At 45.4% G+C, this 22,205-nt stretch overlaps 1 protein-coding gene across 2 annotated transcripts; it reads left to right on the top strand.

Moving 5' to 3' along the window:
- Window positions 1-301: 301 nt before the first annotated feature.
- ppm1ba (protein phosphatase, Mg2+/Mn2+ dependent, 1Ba) lies at window positions 302-21,546 on the top strand. Of its 2 annotated transcripts, none has more exons than XM_056435889.1 (6): window positions 302-657; window positions 6,139-7,035; window positions 7,559-7,676; window positions 8,922-9,036; window positions 9,217-9,274; window positions 19,871-21,546. In XM_056435889.1, the coding sequence occupies exons 2-6, from the start codon at window positions 6,148-6,150 to the stop codon at window positions 19,892-19,894; spliced, it is 1,203 nt and encodes a 400-aa protein (XP_056291864.1). In that variant the 5' UTR covers window positions 302-657; window positions 6,139-6,147; the 3' UTR covers window positions 19,895-21,546. The 2 variants fall into 2 exon arrangements, with proteins under 2 accessions (XP_056291864.1, XP_056291863.1); XM_056435888.1 differs by lacking the exon at window positions 19,871-21,546 and adding an exon at window positions 15,818-17,237.
- The last annotated feature ends 659 nt before the right edge of the window (window positions 21,547-22,205 follow it).

The following is a 22,205-nucleotide window of genomic DNA, read 5'->3' as shown; positions in this document are numbered from 1 at the left end:
ATCGACACCATTTCAAGCCTTTACAGCCTCCCGCACTCAACCATTCAATAAGGGACGTCAGCTGAGTATAAGAGATTGGGCCTTTTCGTCCGAAGCCAAAGTCTATGTGAATCATGTGACGATCGAGTGTTTTGAACTTCTGTTAACGCGATTCTTTCTTTCTACGGCTCTGGGTTTGCTTCCGACCGACGTATTTTCTGACCAATCGAGTCTCGGCTCTGAATCAGCTTTGAACCAATCACAGACGAGAGCGAAACGATCGCCTGTCCCCTCGAACTGCATGTCGAAAAAGAACGTCATCTGCCTCCTCATACATTTAGCTTGAGCCTAAATTAGCTCAGATACATCTTTCCGAAACGAGTTGTCTTCACACGTCAACCGACAGCCGGCCGAGCGGGTATTTATTCGGGGCTCGCTGTGTCTACGGTGCCAAAACATGTACATAAAAGCCCTGTTCCGATGCAGAAACATGCTGAAATCAGAACTGGTCGTGTGAAATGCGGGCTAGCTTAATCAAAGCTAGCTGACGGACAGGGGCCGAGGAGCGAAAGTGGCGAACATTAACGAGGGATAAGCCTTTCATGAGAAGCCTGGGTAAACACACCCGCCACTGAAGCCACAGGAACAAGGACTGGTAGATAGCTACTTCCATACAAAGTAAGTAACGAGTTAACATGTCGTACTAACATTGGCTCGAGGAGACAACCACTTCGACAACTGTGAACTTCGCTCGCTGGTTAGCAACACAAGTTGCCTCCTTTTTAGACTGACACTCAGCTCACGTTTGACTTGAGTTGGTGAGATAAACGTGTCTAACTGTCGCGTTAATTATGATTATCAGCCCTGATTTTGGGGTCTTCTTTTTTTAGGCGATAGACCTGAATTGTTGTCCGATTTTGCTGGACTATTGGTGAATGTATCGCTAGCATCGATCTGCCCGTTTATAATCCAAGTGGTGTAAATGTTAAACCAGCTAATTTTGTAAATGCGCAACATCTGTCATCGTCACGTCATCTTTATGTGATGATAACATCTTGTTCACCCCTCCTACTGCGACTGAACACGTCCTTGTTTTCATTTTGTGATGGCCCAGTGGAGGTAAATAATTGCCACTAATGGGTTGTGTGCAGATATACCACATTTGAAGGAATCTGGGTTGTTATTGATTCCACAAAGGGCCCCAACCACCCATGATTTTAACCCAGTTTTAGTCCCAGATGGTGTGACTATGACATGGATAGTCTATACATTCATGTCAGTGTGCATAGCAAAGTCTTATGTTACTAAACACTATAAAGTTCCCACGTGCTTTGTCTTCCCATTCTGTGCTCGTGAAATGCCAGTACAGGAATTAACTTGTTTTATTGTCTGGTCGTGGGTAGTTTTATTGGGTGGTTGGGTTTGTGTGACGGTGTGCTCCACAAATGGCAGCATCATCAGTGGCATGTTTGTGTTGGCACCTTGATGTGAAATCTTGCGCTAGCCTTGCTGTTTTAGCATGGAACCCATGTTGGCCTGTGCAAAGGCATTTATCTGTTGATCCAATCACGTACAGGTACAGACACTGTTAATTGGTCAAGCTCGAAATAACCCAAAGATGAATTTGTCAAGTGCCAAAAGGGGGGGGGGAGATGGATGAGTTGTATGCATGCGTCCGCCCAGAAAAAAAAGACTGAGTTGCAGATTAATTAAAAAAAGAAAAAACTGATGTACAAAGAATGAAATCTTTGCTAATCACTTGCGTAATATGTGTGATTAAGATAAACACACATCTGGTTGGACTCTTATCAGTGATGTCGGCTGGACAGTAGACTCTCGACCAAGACTCCAACACGCTCGCTGAGCCACCAGGACACATTTCATTGTCTGTTGTAATATTCCAACACATTCCTCGCGTTGCCCCCAGTTTGTCCAATAGGAATTTAAATTGCTTTTAAAGCATTAAGATTTATGTTAAGTACTGAACCCATGCCATTCCTCCCTCCACCGCTCAAATTTAAGCCAGTTGGATTTTCTGTATAGAGAGGCAGGTACATCCACACGCTCTTCTTGTTCCAGATAAACCCCCCTCAGTCGAGTTCAACAGGACACATTTCCTCCTTGGCTATAGTCTGACTGGGCAAATAATGGCCGCAGCTTCCACAGTACTGAAGATGACTGAATTGTTTTGGGAAATTGACTCCTTCTGATGCAAGGATGAGTCCTAAAATGACTTTTCTATCATAACAGAGGGCAGTTCCAGATACCTGTAGTTTGTTGTACTTTTTAAGATGTGGCGTATGAAAAAAGTACTCATAAGCAGCATCAGGTGCAGCGTACATGCCTTAAATCCCAAAGGTTTTTAACGAATGAAATGTGTTTCATTATTATTGAAGCTCTTCTCATTGCCAATTGACTTCCTGATAGAATCCCAGCAGTAGTTTAGTAGTCAACGTCTAACTTGAAGCATCCCTTGCATCTCTGTATTTGTGGTAAACCTTTTCAAGTAACGCTTCTAGATATACATCTGAGAATCTTTCAGTGTAATGGGCGAACCACCCACTTTCGAATTAAATGTATATCTTCAGATTAAAGTTGATCGCCATTAGCTGGAAGGACTCCTACCTGTGTGTTTTAAACATGATTCCCTTATTTTGTTGTTTATCACTATGTCGGAAATAATTTGAATAGGACAGATGATTTGGTGAGATCAGGAAACTAATATTCAGACACAACTCAGGCATTCCTTTCATCCAGCATTCTCGTTTCATTGCATGATGGTAGTTGGCACTTGAGTTTGCAATATGGGATGATTTTAGTCTACCAGTGGATATAACAATTATCACCAGATATTCAGGCAACACTACACGTATTGCACAGTCGGTGATATCAAACCAAGCGCTGGTCCTCATAAAGAGCACACGTTGTATTTGGTGCCAATCAGCTGTAAAATGAGCCGGCCAGTTTGACTAAAGTGCCAATTTGACTTTTAAGAGGAGGCAGGAGATTCTTTATCTGGCACCAATGTCCCCTTCTCACTCTTTATGATTTTCTTTTGGGAACCACATGAAAAAACATCATGCATGTGTTGAGTATTAAGAATTTCACTCAGCCGCTCCTCTGTCCATCGTACTCCAGCCCCCGTTTTCTCCTCCACCGCCGTGCTACATTTCCCATCAGCCTGTTCGCACGGTGACTCATCGTACTGATCACATTGTGTTCATTTAATGCTCGTTCAGCACATGATACCTGGATTTGATCATTTTGTACCCAGGCTTTCAAAAGTATGGCTATCACACCGATAAAAATGATATGCGGTGGTTGTGGCATTCTACGCAACTGAATGCTTCCATGCACATGATGGGTATCAAATAAAGTAGAAAATAAAAGGTATCAAATGAAGTACTCTATTGGTATCGGTATCACTTTAAGGGTATTGGTACTAGCACCATGATTTTATAAACGATACCCAGCCCTAACTTCATGTCAGCAACAAAAAGGAGAGAGAGAGCAAGAGCTATTTTGTTATTGGTGGTCCACTCCTGTGGGTCGTCTGTGTTTGACAGGCTAATCTGGCCCTGTGCGGATCCCATCAGCAGCTGACTGTTAAATTGAGTTAGTGAGTAAAAGCTACCCGGCTTGTCTGAAGTCTGAGACCTGTGGGCCTGTCTGTTTGCCAGCTTCCTACCTGGACTCTCAAACAGAATCAGCCTTTCACTTCATCTCGCCAAGAGTGCCATGCGAGAGAATCAATCATGTTTTCAGAAGTAATCAGAGGCAGGGTTGCACCACCTTCTGTGAGGAGTGGGCCACAATGACATGCATGTGCTTTCCACATATGGCCACACACACACACACACACACACACACACACAATGGTATGGTTGCACACTTATCTTGTTGCATGCTGCAACCACCAACACCTACTGCGTATGTTGCTATGGCAACTACTCAGCTGCCACTCCAAGCTCTGTAACCATGGAGACATCAAACTGGATGACGTCACTCCCATGAGTTCTTTGTGCGTACGTCAGTCGTTCCAAGTTACGTATGCTGAGATTCATATTTATTTATACAGGACCAAGATATAGTAAACACATTGTGTCGATGATGACTTATCAGCAGTTTTAACATAAAAGGGCCCTTGACTTGGTAAAGGGTGCTTGTGATTGCTCCTCAAGGGGCCATGAATTCCTTCGCAATGTTGTTGTCATTTTTTAGGAGCAAACGTGACGGAAGAACGTGCACGTTATGCAGAAAAGGGCAAATAGGAATGCAGGTGGTGAGGTGGTGGAATGAGGCCGGTAGAAATAAATTGTGAGTGGAATCCTTATACTTATAACTCATTTCACGTTTATTGTCACCTCATGCACACATTGCTTGTAGATCTGCTTCATCATTTCAGTCATTCAAACCATCACTGAACGAGGTCTGGCGTCGCATTTTGAAGCACTATCGATTTAGAGTTGCTGGAAATTTCAGTTTTGTGTCGTTTACAAAGCCTTTTACTTTCTGTTGGCTTTGCTGAAGTTTCTTGCCCCATTTGAATCATTTACGATCAAACGGGCACCAATAATTATCAGCGGATATTCTGACTAAATAGCTTGATTGTTGGTCTGTATAAAAGCCGATCAGACAACGGAATCAATTATCAATTGAACCATTTTCAAAACTCATTTGCCTGCTTTGTCACCTGCTCTTTACTTTGCTCTAAGAGTGACACAGCTGAACGGACACAAACATACACACACACACACACACACATGCCCACACACACTTCGCGTCACTGGGCTCGGTGTGTGCTTGTCCAGTTGTTTCGGACACAGACACATCGGGCCCGGCATCCTGTCTGAACAGGTTATATTCGTCTAACATATAGACTGTAAACTTAATTATAGACCGAAATCAATAACCGGTTAAAAAAATTAAATCTGGTTGACCGATTAAAGGTTAACCGTTGACATCTCTTCTCTCAGGCGATCAACAGGATGCGTGTCAGTGAAGCACATAAACTGTGAGTGAAGCGCAGGCTGTTGGTGTCGAAATCTTCCTCAGTTATGAATGCATGTTTTATTTGCATGGCCAGAGAGATGTGAGACTAACAATGGTGGACTAATGCACATGTGACATTATTTGTAAGTAGCATTTATTGATTATTTTAGGAATGTAGGTCCATGTTAAGAGTACAATCTCCGAGGATTAGAGGCCGTTAAGTAGTGTGACAATAAGACTGTATACGTTCATATTCTCGTATTACGTAAGCGATTAACAAGGCTGGATACAGAAATATTGTCACCTATCAAGCCGCAATAAACGCATGTTTGAAAGCTTTGAGCAGTTCAAGTCTTTAACACTTTCCAGATGTAGTTTAATTTGCTACAATTGTGAGTGGAAGCCGAGGTTATGTTCACAACCTTAAAAATGTTACTTTGCCAGTATAACTTATCTCATTTGATATTTGCAGGCTCTCTAGCCGTTTCTTTTATTCAATTGACCTTATTGAACACAAAGCTGAGTAGGCAGATTTGTTTTTCTGTATCAGTGTTTAAGTAGCTAGATATTTGAGATAATAACGGTTGCTCTTACACAAGCTAGTATTACTAGTGCAGTGAGGCGGGCCTATTGCTTGGTCCAAAGCAGTGCTTGAAGTGGGTCAGTCTACACGGTATCAACGCTTGTACATTTGACTCTTTGTAGTACTGGGACTTTTTGTTGAGCACAAGTGCTTTCATTCATCAATACGATGTGTAGTAACACATATGTAGTGTGGCTTAAATCCTAGAAACTCTTGAGCATATCTCTGGTAAACAGTTGTAGTAGTTGTGTGATTTTTTCTAGAGAAACTCAGTTCTACAGATCCGTCTCATAAATTGGTCAACTAAATTGTATGATTGATGGTCATCTAGGACATTTCTTTGGTCGAGGACATCCCTGCTTTAATGATTTATATGACCGTCCCTCTGCAACTTCCTTCATCCATTATCCAATCAAATCAATACGTGTACATTTCTACATAACCTGCCGCTGTATTGTAATCCCAGTCAGAATTCTGTGTTAACGTTGTGCAGGCCTGCAGTGACTCAACTGTCGAACTCAAACTCAGTGTCTTTTCTCTTTTTGTCGTCCCGTGTCTGTCTGTTCTTTTCTCTTTCTCTCCAGGACAGAGCCATGGGCGCGTTCTTGGACAAGCCCAGGACGGAGAAGCACAACCTGCATGCCGAGGGCAACGGCCTGCGCTACGGGCTGAGCTCCATGCAGGGCTGGCGGGTGGAGATGGAGGACGCTCACACCGCTGTGTTGGGACTTCCGGGTCCTGGTATGACCGACTGGTCTTTTTTTGCCGTGTACGACGGCCACGCTGGATCAAGGGTGGCCAACTACTGCTCTAAGCATCTTCTGGAGCATATCCTTGGTGCTCACTTGGTGACCGGAGGGACCCAAAGCTCCCAGGCCGGTTCAGACGGCTCCGCCAGTGTCTCTCCAACACTGATTCCCCCGTCAGTGGAGACTGTGAAATCTGGGATCCGGACAGGCTTCCTGAAGATCGATGAGCACATGCGCAGCTTCTCTGACCTCCGTAACGGCATGGACCGCAGCGGCTCCACCGCAGTGGGAATCCTCCTGTCACCCGATCTTTTCTTTTTCATCAACTGTGGGGATTCTCGGGCCGTTCTGTACCGCAATTCCCACGTGTGCTTCTCCACACTCGACCACAAGCCTTGCAACCCACGCGAGAGAGAGCGCATCCAGAATGCCGGCGGCTCGGTGATGATTCAGAGGGTTAACGGCTCGCTCGCCGTATCGAGAGCCTTGGGGGACTTCGATTACAAGTGTGTGGATGGCAAGGGCCCCACAGAACAGCTGGTTAGCCCCGAACCAGAAGTGTTTGAGATGGTCCGGGCCCCAGAACAGGATCAGTTTGTGATCCTGGCGTGTGACGGCATCTGGGACGTCATGTCCAACGAGGAGCTGTGTGAGTTTGTGAGATCTCGGCTCGAGGTGTCCGACGACCTGGAGAGAGTCTGCAATGAAGTGGTGGACACCTGCCTGCACAAGGTGCGTGCACATCTGGCTCCGAGTATGAAACTGAAATGTGTTGAAACTGGCACAATCAAGTCCTCCAAGAAACGAGTTTGCCATGAATTATTTTTGGGGGAATAATTGTGTCACGTAGAAGGCCATTTGAATTCCCTGCTGTATATATATTAAGGATTAAGAAATGGGCTATGACCATGTTTGTCTGAGCTTAACATTGACTGAAGGAGAAACTGAAATTACCTGGTTTTCAATTCAAACGTTGTATTTATCTCTTGCAGAATTCCTCAGTTCTGTGCAGAGGTGTTGTCATTTTTAATTCAGTTTACTACAATATATTAAAATCATTGTGTTCAGATGTAAAACAAATGTAAAATGTATATTAAGATATTGTAAGATTGAAAAGTAGCAGACTGCATCGACACGGCCTCGCTGTGTTTCACGGTGCCGAGGAAATCATCTTCATGATTTCTTTCAGTGCTCCACAATAACTCCTTATCTTACCTGCGCTTTCTGTGCTCCTCTCTCCTGCCGGCCACCTCAGGGGAGTCGGGATAACATGAGTGTTGTGTTAGTGTGTTTGCCCAACGCCCCCAAAGTGTCGGGGGAAGCTGTGAGGAAAGACGCTGAGCTCAACAAATATCTGCAGTCTCGAGTGGAAGGTGAGCGTGGATGGAGAAAAATAACCACTTTTTCACTGTGCAAACAATATGGGTTAATTTTTTAAAAATAATATAAATGTTAGTTCATCTTAATTATCATTAAACAAATTGGATGACTATAAAACCTCAATTAAAGCACAAAATATGGTTTATAACGGGGTCTGGAAATGGGAGTCTTCAGCTTCGATTCTACAAATGTTTTTCTTGTTGACACGAGAGCTTTCTCCATGTGAAACCTCATATCTGTATGGATATGGCTCCTCCACAAACGGACCCTGCCACCCTCGACTGTCTTAACCTCCAGCCGAGTTATCTCCGGCTCACAGCAGAGGAATGACACCATCATGACCCCGTTTTCTATTTCAGCGAGCATCTCCCGTCTTCATTCCCTGTTCGCTCCTCTCTTTTCCTCCTTCAGCGCATCTCTCTCTCCCCTCCCTCGCTCAAACATTCACTGTCTTGTTTGGATGGATTCCCTGCTCTCCTCCTGTATTGCTTTCTGTCATTTTATCACATTTTGTTTCTTCTCAGGAGGCATTTGGCCCAACGTTAAACACAGTGAGACTTTCTTTGAGTCTCTGCTGGTTACTTCGGCTCTCTTCTGCTCTCTTCAGCTCTCTTCTGGCTACCGTTAAACCAGGGAAAGAAAAAAGGGGAAAAAACTGCCGTTTCAGAATTTGACCAAACAAGAAATCTTGAATCGTTACCCGTGACTTGTTTCACCAACCTGTTACCAGTTCTTTCTTGATCCACGAAATGGAAACGGCGTGGTCTAATATTTGTAAAACACTGAAGGTTGCACTAGACATTGTGTATAAAACTGCAAATTCATGTTGCATGGTTTGATGAGTACTCCACAGTGGGTTCAATTTCACATTCCAGGGAAAAGTGCTATTATTTGTACCGGTGTTTAGCTTTAGGTACTGTCTAATACTGGAAGATAGAGGGAAAGAGAGAAGAAAAGAACGAGGGAGAGAGGAATGCTCTGGCTGAACATTGACCTGGCCTCATGCCACTCTCAACGGAGTTGCTGGCCTCCGTCTGTCCCCATCTCCCTCCCTCCCTTTCTCTCTCAGACATGCAGTCATTCCCACAAATGTACTTGTGTGTCTTCTGTCTTCACATCTTAACTTCTCAATTGTCGCATTACTGGCCACCGTCTGCCCGTCTTTACTCAGCTGTTAGCGGCTAACTTCAGCTCTGTTAATACTGACTTGTGTACGAACATGTGTGGTGTTCTTTTAGAGATGCTGTCTCGGCCAGGGAGGGAGGGCTTTCCGGACCTGGTAGCAGTGTTGAGGAACCTGTCCACTGACCTCGGCATGCCCTCGTTGCCACCGGGGGGGGGCCTTGCCAGCAAGTAAGGACGATCGCCCTCAAAGGGATACTTATTAGTTATCTAGTGTGTGTGTGTCGATGTGTGAATCATTAAGACTACGTATATGTTTCTCCACATCCCTTGTCGTTGCTTTGATGGATGGTTTGAATTGAATAGCTCAAAAGACCTCATCGCTCTTTCCTGCCTGTGTTCTTCCTGCAGACGCAGTGTTATTGAAGCAGTCTACAACCGTCTGAACCCATACAGGGAGGAAGATGGGGTCAGTATCAATTCATGTAATGATGCGCTTTGCCCTTGTTTGATGACCCTCACACAGGTTATGCTAAAGTCTTGAGGCATGAACCACATCTGAGTTCCTGTGGCCTCTGGAAACCTCCTACTATGTGGATTGTTCCCGTCTGGTGGACCAAGCTGGAGATTTATGGCATTGTATTTATTTTCAGACTCAGAATCGTAGCAGATAAAGTATTGTAATTGACGTAAGATGTGGCTTTGAGCCCAGCACACCCTCCCATTGGGATTAATATCAGTTTTTTTCTGCCAGCCTTCATATTGGGGTATGCATGCATGACGACGCCGCTTTGTCAAAAGTCTTCCGAGTGGAACTGAGAACTTTTACCAAATCCAGTGGCTGTCGATGAAAGCATTTCTCCTGATTTATATACATGTTTTAATATCTCTAAATGAGGCACTTCAAGATTTCTTTGAGGAGTTCATTTGCTTGCACCCCCCACACACCCAAACATTGACTTATGGCAAATAGAATAACAATGCATAGATCTGAGTGCTGGCCCTAAGCTTAATCAACAGCTAGACTTCTAGAATATGAAGCATTCAGAGAAGACTTTTTGACGTTAGTCCAAGTACAGTTCCTATGTGTCTACTGACTTCTTTAGGTTGTTGTCTCAAACACTCGCGTCGTGTGCCTTGTACGGTTTGTGTGTTTCTCCATCGTGGACGACGCTGGCTGTCGTTTCAATGCAAAGTATCTAAATGTCCAACACACTTTTCAAACCATTTCTGCAGTATTGGCCTTATCTTTTCTCAGTATGTTCCAGTACGCAGCTTTTGTGTGTTTACCTTTTGTTGCATGCAACCGTTTGTTTGCGATCAACGATGTACAATGTTGTATAAATATACAAAGGGAAAATGGCATGTTTCTAATCGTATCCTGATTCAAATTATGGCCTCCTGAACTTTAGTTGAGGTGAATATATGCAGGGGTGCACATAACTGGTACGCATGCGCGAAGATAATCAACAATGCGTAATGCCACTTGTGTTACTTCGCGCCTTTGAATACTTGACCGATCACATTATCAAATCTTACACATGTTGCTTGTCAACTACTGTCAGAGATGTCCAACAAGCAACAGACCTTAAGCAGCTTCTTTGGCGTTTCGCCACCTACAAAGAAACGCCAGCTGGAGCCAGAGTCGAAGAAAAGACTTATCGGAAAAGTGGCTTGAAGCGAACGATGAGCGCACTGAAATGTGGTGCAAGATGTGCCGCTCACATCCACATCTAGCAGACAAGCACTCACACTGGAGAATTGCGCAAAATCAGCTGATCGCAACGTTCCTTACTGTGAGACATTGAATCGCTCTGTGGGCAAGCTGCTGCAGTTTTATTTACAGAAAGGTGGAGCAAAAAAAACTGCTGCACTGAAGAAGCTGTGTGAAGAAAATGGGATCTCCTTTGTGAAACTGGGTAAGTTTCATAATATCAGATGGTCTGCATGGAGGCATGAAACACTGTTAAAAATATCAAGACTATTGCCAGCCTTTAAAATGTAACTGGCTATGAGTGATAACAGTGACTTGCAGCATATCTGCAGAGCGTTTTCAGTGCTTTCTGTCAAACATGATTGACATTGACATTTTGAAGACCACCTCTATTAGGTTTCAGAAGGAAAAGCTGACCTTTGGAGAATGTAAGGATGAACTTTTGGTAGCCATTGGACAGTTCACACTTCTGCTTGATGGTGAAGGCCACAGGGCACACACTGTTTCATATGCTGACCCAGACGAGACAAACTTACTCAGGGGGTTAATTGAAGAGTTTGAAATCAGATATGACTCCCTCAAGTCATGTGATCATTTCTTAGTATTTGATCCTTTAACATGGCCTCAAGAAATGCAAAACCTTTATAGTTTTGGAAACACAACAGTTTGCTGCATTCTCAAGAAATATGAGGCCACCTTCCAACTTGACAGACACCACTGTGACAGAATGGATGCGCTTAAAGCAGGCAGGAAAACGCCTGGGAGCCTCTTCTGTGTATGACTTGGTCCAAATGGTAAATACAAGTAACCCAGATGCTCACTCCAACATCAACAAGGTGGTTAAGCTGTCTCTTACACTGCCTTTAAGCAGTGCAGCTTGTGAGAGGATTCTCACATCTCAACATAATAAAAACTAGAACGGGCACTCGGTAGAGCGCATACCTTCTCATATCACAAGATTGGGCATTGAATTATGAACATTTTGGCATTAGTTGCATGCCAATTGGACAAAAATGTATCGTGCTATGGTAAAAAAAAGATGTTGACCTTTCCATGACCTTGACCTTTGACCCGATCGATCCCAAAATCTAATCAAATGGTCCCCGGATAATAAACAATCATCCCACCAAATTTCATGCGATTCGGTTCAATACTTTTTGAGTTCTGCGAAAGATTTTGACCTGTTCATGACCTTTGACCTTGACCTTTGACCCGATCGATCCCAAAATCTAATCAACTGGTCCCCGGATAATAAACAATCATCCCACCAAATTTCATGTGATTCGGTTCAATACGTTTTGAGTTTTGCGAATAACACGCATACAAATAAATAAATACACGGCGATCAAAACATAACCTTCCGGCATTTTCAATGCGAAGGTAACCAGGACAGATCTCGTCTGCCACATGCTCGTCTCTCAGCCCTGAGGCACGTTCACCTGTCAGACCATGGAGACACTTGACCCAAAGCAAGCTGTTGACCTGTGGATGAAGACAGCTAATCGGAGAATCAACCCAGGACAGGGAGGTGCATCTGCAGCATCTTCATCATCTACCATGCAGGGAGCTGAAGCAGAGGACAGTGGGGGCGACAGTGAGGAAGACTGCACTTGTTAAGACCACGCTACATATGGAGTGAGTACCAAACACCATCTCCCGGTACTCACCTGAGTAACTCACTGACAAAGTTATGTGCACTCCTGAATATATGCCACTATTTAGACATTTTTTATTTGAGCTCCCCCTGGTCAACAGTGATGCAGGGTATATGTCAGGGGCTTCTGTTTTGAAAGGTAAGACTGGAAGGAGTGGATCTTGTATCTTGTCTTTGTCAAGGTTGAAGGGGTTTAATACAGTTTGCGGTCCTGGTTTGGGCCATGGGACCTACTGGGACTAAGGAGCTAGTGTGTTGTGACTTTATGTCCGTTCCGTCTTACTTTATTGGAAATTAATGTCATCTATTTAAAAAAATAGTATCAGCCTGAGCTGCTTGCCAGCAAGGTTGACTGAAACATGCTGTTTCTCCCATAATGGCTTGAACGTGTGACCCTGGCACTGCAGTGGATGGGTGGTTACACATGATGTGAGTGTGTGTGTGGTTCTTAAATGATTGACCAGTTGTGTCTGAGGGGAATGACCCACTGAGATGCCACTTCGCTAATCGTTAGCCCTGCAGGGCCATGATGAAGCTCTGGCCATTTGTTTATGAGCCGTTGTGTCTGCTCGTGATGGACAAGGTGTGTGTGTGTGTGTGTGTGTGTCATGGTGAGGTGATGTTCACCTTGTTGTGTCTGTAAAGACTTGGAGGTACTCTGATTGTTTGCCTTGTGCACATTCACACAACTGAAAACGATTTCATCTACTCTGCTTAAAGCGGCCACTTGTAGAGCTTATTTTGCAGTTGTTCCCAAATTATTATTGTGAAGTTTTCCTAAGTAACAAAACAGTCCTGGTGGAAGTCTATGATGCTTGTTGAATTCTTTATTATAATTATGTTATACATATAGTGGCTTTTAGTACATTTGAATTATATAATCAAAATAGCAAACATCTCAAAGGAATGCTGCTTGTATAACTTTTTAATTTTCCAAAAGTCTTCTTCAATTAAAGGGGCTATCAGTAAAATATGTATTTTTAATCTTTTGACAGCTTTGAGGAGCAACAATATCTGTTAATGTGTGCTTCTCCACAATTTACCATCTTTATTGGATTCATGTTCACGAGTCACAGATTAGATTTCCCTTCTCGGTAGTTTTTTTTGGTACTTTATTGTATTCGGTGAATATATCCATGACTCCATTTCACCCTGGCAGGTCTCCATATCTGCACTGGATGCAAAGTGAATTGGGTTTACGTGGAGCTCCACTTCTACAACTATCCCTAAAACCTAAAGTTGGAATGACTCATTTTAAAGTGCACAATGTAACAGTTTTATCACCAATTAATTTGAGTCTGCAAAACTCTCATCTAGCTAATGTTGGCATCAGCATAGTGCTAGTTCATCGTACTTTAACACACACCTGATGTCGATTAAATACATCCACCAATTACTAAAAACTTACCGATGGCATTTGAAACTTTACAAATTAATTAATTGCATGTTTTTAAATTGTTTAGCGTGTTCCCCCTTCTTTAGATAATATTGTATCACAGCAGCACAAGTAGTGGAATTCTTCTACTCTTCAAACCTACACACACACACACACACTTTCTCTCACACACACACACACACACACACACGCTTTCTCTCACACACACAAACATACACACACACACGCTCTCTCACACACACACTCACACGCTTTCTCTCACACACACAAACATACACACACACACGCTCTCTCACACGCTCTCTCACACACACACACACACGCTCTCTCTCACACACACACACACACACACGCTCTCTCACACACACACTCACACATACACACTCGCTCTCTCACACGCTCACACACACTCACGCTCTCACACACACACACACACGCTCTCTCACACGCTCTCTCACACAAACACACACACACGCTCTCTCACACACACACACACGCTCTCTCACACACACACACGCTCTCTCACACGCTCTCTCACACACACACACACACACGCTCTCTCACACACACACACACACACGCTCTCTCACACGCTCTCACACGCTCTCACACTCACACGCTCTCTCACACACGCATACACACACACACACTCACTCGCTCTCTCACACGCTCTCACACTCACACGCTCTCTCACACACACACACGCTCTCTCACACACGCATACACACACACACACACTCACACGCTCTCTCACACACACACACGCTCTCTCACACGCTCTCTCACACACACACACTCACGCTCTCTCACACACTCACGCACACACACACACACTCACTCGCTCTCTCCCACACACACACGCTCTCTCACACACACACTCACACGCTTTCTCTCACACACACAAACATACACACACACACGCTCTCTCACACGCTCTCTCACACACACACACTCACACGCTCTCTCACACACACACACGCTCTCTCACACACTCACACGCTCTCTCACACACACACTCTCTCACTCTCTCTCACACACGCTCTCACACTCACACGCTCTCACACACACTCACACGCTCTCTCACACACACACACGCTCTCTCACACACTCACACGCTCTCTCACACACACACACGCTCTCTCACTCGCTCTCTCACACGCTCTCACACTCACACGCTCTCTCACACACACACACTCACACGCTCTCTCACACACACACACGCTCTCTCACACACACACACACTCACTCGCTCTCTCACACGCTCTCACACTCACACGCTCTCTCACACACACACACTCACACGCTCTCTCACACACACACACGCTCTCTCACACACGCATACACACACACACACACACACTCACACGCTCTCTCACACACACTCACACGCTCTCTCACACACACACACACTCACACGCTCTCTCACACACACACACACTCACACGCTCTCTCACACACATTGATAAGGGATGTATCGATTTGTCTAACTGTGTTCGCCCTCTGATTAACGCAGCCCTCCTGTTTCATTTGGTAAGTGACCACATATAACTGTTACACCCCTCCCCCCTTCTTCCAACACCTCATCCACACACACACACACACACACTTGCACATTCTTTAAGGCATGTAAGTAGTGACCTGCTACACATGTTCCCTTGTCACTCCATCAGTCTACGCCCTAATTTGATATCCTCTTTGGCATGTGGAGCTCTGTGACTTTAGTGTGTGTGTGTGTGTGTGTCTGTGTGTAGACGTCCGTGTGCAGACGTGACTGTCCAGGTTAGATGAGGTTGAATGGCCGTTGTCTTCCGGTCCTGTCCGTCCCCCTCTCACGTCTCACGTCCTACACGCATGCATCTCTGTCCCACTCAGTCTTCCCACAACTGCACGCACGTGTGGCGGCCTTCGTTTCTGTGTCACTCCCGCAATGAGACCAACGGCCTTGGGTTGGTCGCGCTGGCGTACTGTCGCAGAAAGAACCCACACACACTTGGGTTGGAAGTGTTCCCAGGGTCACACTGCTTCTCAACTTTGTTCAATTCTTTTTGTAGCCGTGTCGTTTGAAGGACACCCTGTCCTTGGAGTCGCGGTTGCAGAGCGACATCAGTGAATGTGACGGGTGCTTGTTTTCTACATTTGGTAATGGTGTGCCCTTTTTTCTTCTTCTACTGCTCTCCCTCCTTTCTTCATCCCTCCTTTCCTATTCTACTCTCCTCCTCCCCGTCGCTCTGTGGCTTCCCTCTCGCAGAGCGGAGCCGAGTTGGAGTACCACTGGTAGCTGTCCAGCACAACTGCCTGATCCCAGAAGAACAGGACCACTTTTCCACACGAGATCACATTCATAGTCACCTTTTTAATTTCCTCTGGGGTGTTTTCTTTTCTTTTCGTTCCCCACACCGAGATCAAGCGAAGCAGAAATCCTGGATTTAGAAACAAACAACGCGCGCAATGTGGAGGACTGCAAAACGGGTTTAGTCGGTCTTCTTTGGAGAACAAATCGGGAGAGGGAGGGGTTGAGCGAGAGAATAAGAACAACCGAGTTAATATCTGAAAGCAGAACGTGTATATACGGTGTATACTTAAGGGAGGCAAACAATCACACTTTCTCTTGCCCCTCGGCTTCTTGCTTTCTTTGCGGTGGTTGTTTTTGTGGCGCAGTGACGGAGGCACAGGAACGCTTTGGGGCTCCATGGTGCCCGTCTCAGAACCGAGAGAGAAGGGAGGCCCTCAAATCAACAGCCAGCCATCACCAAACCTGCTCGCGAGAAACTGAACGGACTAAAGTGGTTTGTTGGCTGCCTGTTTTATTTTTGTGTATTTGTTTTCGACGTGTGAACTTTACACCTGACTGGCAGCCAATCGACTCGCCACAAATGTCGGGCTACGCGGTCCAGCTCGTCCCAGCATGGGGTTCTGGGCATTACTGGTACTCTACTAGAGGAGAACTCCTGGATTGGAAACCCCCAAAGCCCACGCTATCCAAAGACTTGAGTTAAACCCTCCAATGCATCATCGGGAGGTCCCGCGCTGGAGCACAAGGGGAGCGCCGTGAGAGGGCGGAGTCTGTCGGTCTCCTCTAGACTGCGTCTGAACTGAGACGGGACTTGGGCCGGTGTTCCCGGCTGCAGAGGGATTACATGAAGAGGGTTTACACCCCGAGTGGAATGACTCTTCTTGCACGTCCGCGCTCATTCTCTCTCTCTCTCCTCTCCCATAGGATGTTGTTACACTCTCCCTCTTCCCTCAGTCTCTCCCTCTTCCCTCTGTCTCTCCCTCTTCCCTCAGTCTCTCCCTCTTCCCTCTGTCTCTCCCTCTTCCCTCTGTCTCTCCCTCTTCCCTCTGTCTCTCCCTCTTCCCTCTGTCTCTCCCTCTTCCCTCTTCCCTCAGTCTCTCCCTCTTCCCTCTGTCTCTCCCTCTTTCCTTTGTCTCTCCCTCTTTCCTTTGTCTCTCCCTCTTCCCTCTGTCTCTCCCTCTTCCCTCTGTCTCTCCCTCTTCCCTCAGTCTCTCCCTCTTCCCTCAGTCTCTCCCTCTTCCCTCCGTCTCTCCCTCTTCCCTCCGTCTCTCCCTCTGTCTCCCTCTTCCCTCAGTCTCTCCCTCTTCCCTCTGTCTTCCCTCAGTCTCTCCCTCTTCCCTCCGTCTTCCCTCTGTCTCTCCCTCTTCCCTCTGTCTCTCCCTCTTCCCTCCGTCTCTCCCTCTGTCTCTCCCTCTTCCCTCTGTCTCTCCTCTTCCTCTCCTCTTCCTCTGTCTCTCCTCTTCCCTCTGTCTCTCCCTCTTCCTCTGTCTCTCCCTCTGTCTCTCCCTCTTCCTCTGTCTCCCTCCTCCCTCTTCCTCCGTCTCTCCTCTTCCCTCTGTCTCTCTCCCTCTGTCTCTCCCTCTTCCTCTGTCTCTCCCTCTTCCTCTGTCTCCCTCTTCTCCTCTTCCTCTGTCTCTCCCTCTTCCCTCCGTCTCTCCCTCTTCCCTCTGTCTCTCCCTCTTCCCTCAGTCTCCCTCTTCCCTCCATCTCTCCCTCTTCCCTCTGTCTCCCTCTTCCCTCCGTCTCTCCTCTTCCTCTGTCTCTCCCTCTTCCCTCTGTCTCTCCCTCTTCCCTCTGTCTCTCCCTCTTCCTCTGTCTCTCCTCTTCCCTCAGTCTCTCCCTCTTCCTCTGTCTCTCCTCTTCCCTCTGTCTCTCCTTTGTCTCTCCCTCTTCCTGTCTCTCCCTCTTTCCTTTGTCTCTCCCTCTTCCCTCTGTCTCTCCCTCTTCCCTCTGTCTCCCTCTTCCCTCAGTCTCTCCCTCTTCCCTCTGTCTCTCCCTCTTCCCTCTGTCTCTCCCTCTTCCCTCCGTCTCTCCCTCTGTCTCTCCCTCTTCCCTCTGTCTCTCCCTCTTCCCTCTTCTCTCTTCCCTCTGTCTCTCCCTCTTCCTCTCTCCCTCTTCCTCTGTCTCTCCCTCTTCCTGTCTCTCCCTCTTCCTCTGTCTCCCTCTTCCTCCGTCTCTCCCTCTTCCCTCTGTCTCTCCCTCTTCCCTCTGTCTCTCCCTCTTCCCTCTGTCTCTCCCTCTTCCCTCAGTCTCTCCCTCTTTCCTCTGTCTCTCCCTCTTCCCTCTGTCTCTCCCTCTTCCCTCAGTCTCCCTCTTTCCTCTGTCTCTCCCTCTTCCCTCTGTCTCTCCCTCTTCCCTCAGTCTCCCTCTTTCCTCTGTCTCTCCCTCTTCCCTCTGTCTCTCCCTCTTCCCTCTGTCTCTCCCTCTTCCCTCTGTCTCTCCCTCTTTCCTTTGTCTCTCCCTCTTTCCTTTGTCTCTCCCTCTTCCCTCTCTCTCCCTCTTCCCTCTGTCTCCCTCTTCCCTCTGTCTCCCTCTTCCCTCAGTCTCTCCCTCTTCCCTCTGTCTCTCCCTCTTCCCTCTGTCTCTCCCTCTTCCCTCTGTCTCTCCCTCTTCCCTCTGTCTCTCCCTCTTCCCTCTGTCTCTCCCTCTTCCCTCTGTCTCTCCCTCTTTCCTTTGTCTCTCCCTCTTTCCTTTGTCTCTCCCTCTTCCCTCTGTCTCTCCCTCTTCCCTCTGTCTCTCCCTCTTCCCTCAGTCTCTCCCTCTTCCCTCAGTCTCTCCCTCTTCCCTCCGTCTCTCCCTCTTCCCTCCGTCTCTCCCTCTTCCCTCAGTCTCTCCCTCTTCCCTCTGTCTCTCCCTCTTCCCTCCGTCTCTCCCTCTGTCCTCCGTCTCTCCCTCTGTCTCTCCGTCTTCCCTCAGTCTCTCCCTCTTCCCTCAGTCTCTCCCTCTTCCCTCCGTCTCTCCCTCTTCCCTCAGTCTCTCCGTCTTCCCTCTGTCTCTCCCTCTTCTCTCTTCCCTCTGTCTCTCCCTCTTCCCTCTGTCTCTCCCTCTTCCCTCTGTCTCTCCCTCTTCCCTCTGTCTCTCCCTCTTCCCTCAGTCTCTCCATCTTCCCTCTGTCTCTCCCTCTTCCCTCAGTCTCTCCCTCTTCCCTCAGTCTCTCCCTCTTCCCTCTGTCTCTCCCTCTTCCCTCTGTCTCTCCCTCTTCCCTCTGTCTCTCTCTTCCCTCTGTCTCTCCCTCTTCCCTCCGTCTCTCCCTCTTCTCGCTTTCTCCGTCTCTTCATATGACAGAAGAGGCGCTGCTGTCCTTTGCATTGGCAGACATTGCCTGAATCATAAGCTTGTTTAAGAGATAGAAAGATAGTTATATATTAAATTGATAATTATATATATATATAAAAGTATATTTTGATTTGTTTCCTCTTAATTCCCATGCAGCCATGGTATTCGTTGTGGCCTAATGTGTGTGTGGTCTGTGTGCGTGTGTCTGTGTGTGTGTGTGTGCACCTTTTTGCGCGTGGACAAATTGATACACAAAAAAGTCCAAGTCGCACACCGTGTTGCACACAGCAGCGTTCCAAAGACAGGGTTCGGGGACATTCCAGACACACCACCTTCTTCCTCTTCCTCTTCCCCCTTGTTCTCGACACACACAATCCTTTTTATGCCACCACTTGTCTTTTCTATCTGCCAATTAACTTGTAACAAAACAAATATGCCTTTTTTGTGTGTGTTGGTTTTGATTGGAGCACCCAATAATACATTTCCTTTTAAGTTATGTTTTTATATATATATATTTATATGGCTTTTTAGAGTATTGTGGCCATGGATAAGAAAACAACAAGGAGAGCATGATATATATATATATACCTTGTACAGTCTGGGGAGAGGCGTGTGTTTTTGGTGTTTCACTGTAGGAAGTAAAGGAGACACTGTAGGGAGAAAAGACAATGGCCCCCGCCCCGCCCGGAGCTGTGTTTGCATCGCCACTGAACTTCTTGATTCTTTCCGCAGCTCCCTTCACGGACTGGCCTCTGAGGCACAGGGTGGCGGCTGGGGAGGCCCTACTTTGACGAGTTTCATCGACCAGGAGTCCATTTCATTTCTTTCCACCCTAAGCACTAATCAGTGATTGAATCAAATATGTTTCGGAAAAAGGCCTCTTCTTTTTCAGTGTGTTTGAAAACCAATGTGGGCATTGACAACGTGGATACGCATACTTTGCATGTGTATTTTTTTCTTCTGTAGATGCATTTACAATAGGTTATAAGTACATACAGAACTGTAATATACTCTTTTTTTTTTATCATTCAAATGTGCTTTCTGAAGTGGTCGTGTTGAAAGGGAACAGGCCGAGCCGGTTGCTGGCTGCTTCACGTTCTTGTGGTACCCTCGCTCTTGATGCCATATGATAAATAGGTACTTAAATGTGTAGTTTTTTTTGCAGTTGTGTTTAATGGGATGATTGATTTTGTTTTTTTGTTGTTCTTTTTGTGGTGGAGGGAGTGTGGGAGGGGTGGGATCTCTATAGTTGTGCATGTTTTGTGATTGAGGGAGGAGTGTATTTTGTGTGTGAGATGTACTAATGTGGATATGTTCAGTGTGGTGAGAGCCCAACGTTGGAAAGGAAAGGGGGAAGATGAAAGAACAACATGGGGGAAGTGGAACACGTAGCAGGATATTATTTGTCCTTTAGGACTGAAGTTCAGTTGGTTAAACCCCCAAATATATATATATATATATATATATTTTGACTGCATCTGATGTTTTGTTGTTCTGACATTGAGTCCTCTCCATTGTGGACACAATGTTTTCACACCAACGCTTCCTGACTTTTTAACGTTGTTTCACCACACAGAATACTTGTTTTTTAAGGTTTATGTTTAAGCTAAATCAGACACTGGGCTAGGAGAGAAATTAAGGGAGGGAAGGAAGGAGAAACGTTAATTTTTATTTTGTTTTCATGTAATTTTCATTATTCACACCGATTCCACTGCATGGACAGAATACAAGCAGCACTGCAGCATCACATCTCTCCCCATCAGTCATTCAATGTGGAAACAAGCTCATTTTGCGACCCTTAATTTAAAAAATAATAATAAGTATGTGATTGTATGTTGTGGAATATAATCTCAAGATTTACATGGGAAGACTTTGGTAGTGATGCTTGAATAATTTGAGCCTGACTTTCAGGATATGTTTAGCAAAGAGTATTTTTCCTCCCGGATATATATTAATATTCTGGGCCGCTGGGGTTGAAATGACCGTGAGGACCGCAGAAGGGAGGCGGGACGTTGGAAACGGCAAAAGACAGACGTGACATTCCTCATGTGGGCTTTTAAGGCTGGAAGTGAACCCTTGACCCGTTGCCTCTCTGACATGTCTAGGCACTCTTTATATACATACTGTTAGAGTTGACAGATTTATGATGGCGTTGATAAATTCCACACTTGTTTTTTATTTATTCCAGTGCTTTTTAGCTCTTATAAAAAAAAAGCTGTATTTTGAAGACTGAATAAGGTAATGGTAAACCTGGTGTGCATTTCAGAGTAATGTGTGACCCACTGACCTTCAGGTTTATGAGACGACAGCATCCTTTCTTCCTGTACTTGTTTCCCGGTATGCTATTGTGATGTTACAGACCATACAGTGAACATAAACGTCAATAAAAGATGGATTTAAGTTTAAAACGGTGTACACTTCTTTGCTTTTATTTACATTTTTTTGGTGAAAACTTTAAATGTGTGTTTTGTTCAGGTCAACGCAGTAGAACGTTGGGTGTTATCCAGGGTCTGTTTGTCCTCGGTGGTGTGCACATTGTTCTGTGCCAGAGAGCAAAAGAAGGCTTTGTAAAGAACACTGTTATAAATACATTTATACTTCATATATAAACTAATCTATGAAAGGTCGAGTCACAACAAGACTAATTTGGCCCTTTGCTGACATTAAGACATCAAGAAAAACTAGTTTTCTTTTGTGTGTAACCAAATAAACGCATGACTAAATGTCATGTTATTTAGATATTACTAAAAATATTATGCATACTGCACAATATAATGTGGCTAAAACAGCAACTTTAGGGATCATTGGGTTAACATCAAAAGGATATCAATATTGGGTTGTCATATATATTTTAATTAATTGTGTAACAATAGTGCAACAGAATAAAAACTTTATTACATATTAAATAATTGTATAATCATAGTGTTTTTGCAGTGTGCTTTTATCCTACAATACAGGTGCATTTCAAGGAAATAGGTCATAAAAAAGTTTATTTATTTCAGTAATCCAATTCAAAACTCATATTATATATTTCAAGCATTTATTCATTAGAAATTTGATGATTATG

This window comes from Pseudoliparis swirei, chromosome 17 (assembly GCF_029220125.1).
Source record: "Pseudoliparis swirei isolate HS2019 ecotype Mariana Trench chromosome 17, NWPU_hadal_v1, whole genome shotgun sequence".
Taxonomy (NCBI): Eukaryota; Metazoa; Chordata; class Actinopteri; order Perciformes; family Liparidae; genus Pseudoliparis; species Pseudoliparis swirei.
The sequence above is the reverse complement of the archived record's forward strand: the minus strand, read 5'-3'. Positions and strand labels throughout refer to the sequence as shown.

Bases quoted from the DNA above. Each gene is read 5' to 3' on its own strand.
- ppm1ba (XM_056435888.1), top strand. From the start codon at position 6,148: ATGGGCGCGTTCTTGGACAAGCCCAGGACGGAGAAGCACAACCTGCAT. The intron at 7,036-7,558 runs GTGCGTGCACAT...CGGCCACCTCAG, and splicing joins TGGACACCTGCCTGCACAAG to GGGAGTCGGGATAACATGAG. The intron at 7,677-8,921 runs GTGAGCGTGGAT...GTGTTCTTTTAG, and splicing joins TCTGCAGTCTCGAGTGGAAG to AGATGCTGTCTCGGCCAGGG.